Source organism: Siphateles boraxobius, unplaced genomic scaffold (assembly GCF_051911475.1).
Source record: "Siphateles boraxobius isolate OS27281-9 unplaced genomic scaffold, OSU_SipBor_1 49, whole genome shotgun sequence".
NCBI lineage: Eukaryota > Metazoa > Chordata > Actinopteri > Cypriniformes > Leuciscidae > Siphateles > Siphateles boraxobius.
In genome coordinates, this window is record NW_027509130.1 from 4,985,643 (window position 1) to 4,990,000 (window position 4,358).

Here is a 4,358-nt window from a genome sequence, read left to right on the forward strand (position 1 = left end):
CGGACTCAGACCCATACTAGATCTGAGACATTTGAATAAGGCTTTCACGAGACGGCCTTTCAAAATGTTAACACTCAAACATATTCTCGCGCAAGTTCTTCCGGGCGATTGGTTTGTTACAATGGATCTGAAAGATGCATATTTTCATATCCAGATCGACCCTCGTCACAGGCCATTCTTGAGATTCGCCTTCGAGGGGAGGGCATATCAATACACCGTTCTGCCGTTCGGTCTGTCCCTGGCACCCCGCACATTCACAAAATGTATGAAAAGTCAGGGAGTGCGCGTGCTGAATTATCTCGACGACTGGCTGGTGCTGGCGCAGTGGAGAGAGGAACTGATAGTTCACAGGGATTTGATTCTCAGCCATCTAAAATACCTGGGGCTCACAATCAATGTGACCAAGAGCAAACTGACCGCCAGCCAGACAGTTGTCTTTCTGGGCACGGTTTTAGACTCGGTGACAATGAAAGCGTGGCTCACTCAAGAGTGCGCGCACTCTATACAGACACTGGCGGCTGCGTTCAGGGCGTGCGAGCCCGCACCTCTGAAGAAATTTCAGAAACAGCTTGGTCTAATCGCAGCTGCATCGTCAGTACTCCACTTGGGATTACTGCGCATGCGCCCACTGCAGCACTGGCGGAAACGCCATGTGCCAACCCATGCATGGCAGTCAAACAGCCTGCACATTATGGTGAATCACGGGTGTTTAAGAACACTGATTCCCTGGTGGGCTCAGAACTGGTACCACATGGGGGTGACCATGGGGGTAATTTCCAGGAGGAAGGTGGTTTTTTACAGACGCGTCCAACCTAGGTTGGGGAGCGCTGCACGAGGGCAAGCCTTCCTCCGGCCTCTGGTCGAGCACGGAGCAGAGCTTACATATCAATTGTCTGGAAATGAAAGCAGTTGGTTTGGCCCTGAAAGCTTTTCTGTCAAACCTGATGGGTCACCACGTCCTAGTCCGTACGGACATGTCGGTGGTTGCCTACATAAATCGCCAGGGTGGCATCAGGTCAGGCAACCTGCATGCTATGGCGAGGGAACTCCTCCTGTGGGCACAAGCCAGTCTGAGCTCTCTGAGAGCAGCGCACATCCCGGGCGTCCAAAATCTGGGCGCGGATATGCTCTCACGGGGCAACGCTCCCCTAAGCGAGTGGTCCCTGAACCCTCAGACGGTCAGTCTAGTATGGGAGATGTTTGGCGAGGCCAAAGTCGACCTTTTCGCCTCGAGAGCAAACACCCACTGCAGGGTGTTCTTCTCGAAGAACAGGGATGCGCTGGCTCATCCCTGGCCCAGCCGCCCCCTTTATGCTTTTCCCCCCGTTTCGATGATCCCACTGCGCCTGTATGCTTTGAAGTGGTCGCGTTTTTCCAGCTGGTGCTCGAAAAATCAAGTTGACCCAGAGTCATGTGAGGTATCTGTGGTACTCTCCTTTCTGCAGGAGCTACTGGACGCGGGCCGCACCCCGTCCACGCTCAAAGTTTATGTGGCAGCCATTGCAACGCATCATGCTTTGGTGGCTGGCCACTCACTGGGAAGAAATGACCTGGTGGTAACGTTTCTTAAAGGCGCTAGGAGGATTAGCCCCTCCAGGCCCCCTTCGGTGCCGCCTAGGGACCTCTCCACGGTCCTTAGGGCCCTGAAGGGACCGCCTTTCGAGCCGCTCCAGTCGGTTGATCTAAAACCACTCTCGCTAAAGACTGCTCTCCTGTTGGCATTGGCATCTATCAAGCGAGTGGGAGATCTGCAGGCTCTCTCTGGGAGTCCTGCATGTTTGGAGTTTGGGAAGGATGACTCCAGAGTCATTCTCAAACCCAGGCATGGGTATGTACCCAAGGTGCTCTCAACGCCGTTTAGAGCACAAGTTATTAGGCTATCAGCCCTTCCCCCTTCGGCTGAGGCTGGGGAGGTTAATCTTCTCTGCCCTGTGAGGGCGCTGAGAATCTATCTGGAGCGATCTGCGTCTTTTAGACAGTCAGAACAGCTGTTTGTCTGCTTTGGTGGCCGATCTAAGGGTGATCCAATCACGAAGCAAAGACTGTCTAGATGGATAGTGGATGCCATTTCTATGGCCTATACATCAGTGGGTAAGGTTTGCCCTATAGGTGTCAAGGCCCACTCAACTAGAGGCATGGCCTCGTCATGGGCTTGGTCATCAGGTTTTCACATTCAAGATATTTGTGAGGCGGCCGGCTGGTCCTCGCCTTCCACATTTATGAAGTTCTATAATATGGAGGTGCCTTCCCTGCAGGCGAAGGTACTTTCGGTATGATTAAGACCCGAAGGTGTCTGGTCTTGTCTACAACGATTACTGTGCATAATCATATACATATATATATAAAACCCGCTTAGGCCGGTTATAAAATTGTGCTAATAATCCCGACAGTGTCTGGTTTTGTTAGTATATTTTGTCAGTTGTACTGACTCATATATATTTTTCAGGCCCGACAGTGTCTGGTCTGTGATGTATATAAATATATTTGTTGGGTTCTGGCTTGTTCTGTTAGCTCAGGGGTCCTGAGTTGCAGGGCAACCAGTTACTTAGGGTGCGGTGTTTTGCATGGCGTCCCCACTGCGTATAGCTACGCAATACGAAGTGACCGTTCGAAAGGGAACTACTCGGTTACTATCGTAACCTCTGTTCCCTCAGAGAGGGAACGAGTATTGCGTAGCCGGCCACACTATAGTAGCTGGTGAAGTTGTCGCTTCAGTCGTATAAACCTGCTATATGTGGCCTCTCTAAGGGAACTGAGATTACGATAGTAACAGAGTAGTTTATTCATGTCTATTTCTTGGGGAAATCTTATTAAAGCCAAAAAGTTTTGAAGATATTTAATTAGTATCCAAAGGCTTTTGAATAAAAAATAGTGTCCCATTCATTGGCAACGATATAAACATTGCCTGCACTACATTCACAGCACAAAGATAGTCAGCTTTATAATGATTCTGGAATTTCAGACAAATAAATGCTGTTTTTGTTATGTAAAATACATACAATATGCATCAAATGGTCAAAAACCCATTATTCCCTACATTACTCCACTAATAAAGTCCACTTGAAGGAGTGAATTCAGAAACTGAGTGCGTCGCTTTTGCATAGTTTGTGCGGTTTAATAATAATTTAAAACTTAAAAAATTGGCAGCTCTAGTAGTAATGACAAAATTATCTTGGACTCTGTCATGGAAACTAGCATGTATGAACCTTAATTAAACAATCTTATTATCAAGTAAAAAGTTACAGCTGTATGATGTTACGCTGTACCCAGGTTGGACCAGCGGTTTGGAAAATGAATGGATGATTCAGTTGTGGGCGCCATCTTCTGGTCAGACACGGGAATTTATTCGACTCTCACAGTGCATTATGGTATTATAGCCGTTGAGTGTACATCAGTTGTACACTTGTCATTGCGGTGCATTGTGGGATTGAATGAGTGCACTTGATAACGTCCACTATGGTTTCAGACATCACTACAAATGGCTGTTCCCTCAAATGGTGCCCTATATAAGGGTATAGATCAGGACATCATTGCCCTAAACTGAATTACGTAAACAGGAACTGATGTCGAAATGCTGCAATATCAGATCTGAACATTGGCCGAAAAGTTCTGTATTGGCTAAAAAAAAATTCTAACATTAATGATTCAAATATATAAGGTAAGGCCATTTTCTATTGGACAGGTAGTTGGAGGGGAGGAGTTAAAAAATAAGAAGGATTTGTGACTTCAGATGAAAAGTGACAAGGCACATATTTTTTTACATTTGGTTGAAAAATTATGAAAACCTTTTTTTCTTTTAAGAATAGAATAAATCTAGAACCCAAACTTGGGTTCACAAACCATTGTTCAATATTTTATTTATTTATTTTTAAATAAAAAGCTTGTTCAGAAAAACAAGACCAGAAAACAAAAACACATGTATTATGAATGTAAATTCATGGTGTCAGTAGTAGTTGTTCAGTGCTTTACCAGAGAAGTTAATATGACTTGGTGAACGTAAGTCTCTTATACAGAAACATGCATAAAAGACTAAATCACAGTGTTTAAATACCATGTTTGCCTGTCACAGAGTAACGTCTCTGCGAGAGCCTCACTGTCTGCTGTCATTAGCATCATTCGTGTTAATCTGCTCAGCCACCTGTTCACCGAACGCACGTCACATCCTCCTGTGTGATGCCTTTGCACACGACAGCTACAGAAGAACAGAAAACAACAGCCGGAGTTTGGAAAAACCCTGCTAATGACTGGCCATCTGTTTTGGACACTCTCCTTGACAGCGAGTGTGGCAGCCCCTGTCACATGACACAAACAGCAGGAAGTACTCGAGTAACAAACAGGAAGTGGAGGCTGGGTGTCAC

The 4,358-nt window shown here is 46.4% G+C and overlaps 1 protein-coding gene across 3 annotated transcripts in view; it reads right to left on the bottom strand.

Annotated features, from left to right (window-relative positions):
• Window positions 1-3,840: 3,840 nt before the first annotated feature.
• The window catches only part of atg4db (autophagy related 4D, cysteine peptidase b), a 66,701-nt gene continuing 66,183 nt past the window's right edge, over window positions 3,841-4,358 (bottom strand). For all 3 annotated transcript variants that reach the window (XR_013194698.1, XM_077202177.1, XM_077202176.1), the window contains exon 11: window positions 3,841-4,358. This exon is cut by the window's right edge and continues 161 nt beyond it. Coding sequence is in view for 2 of the 3 variants with exons in the window: in XM_077202177.1 (XP_077058292.1) it covers window positions 4,355-4,358 (4 nt within the window). In the remaining variant the exon portion in view is untranslated.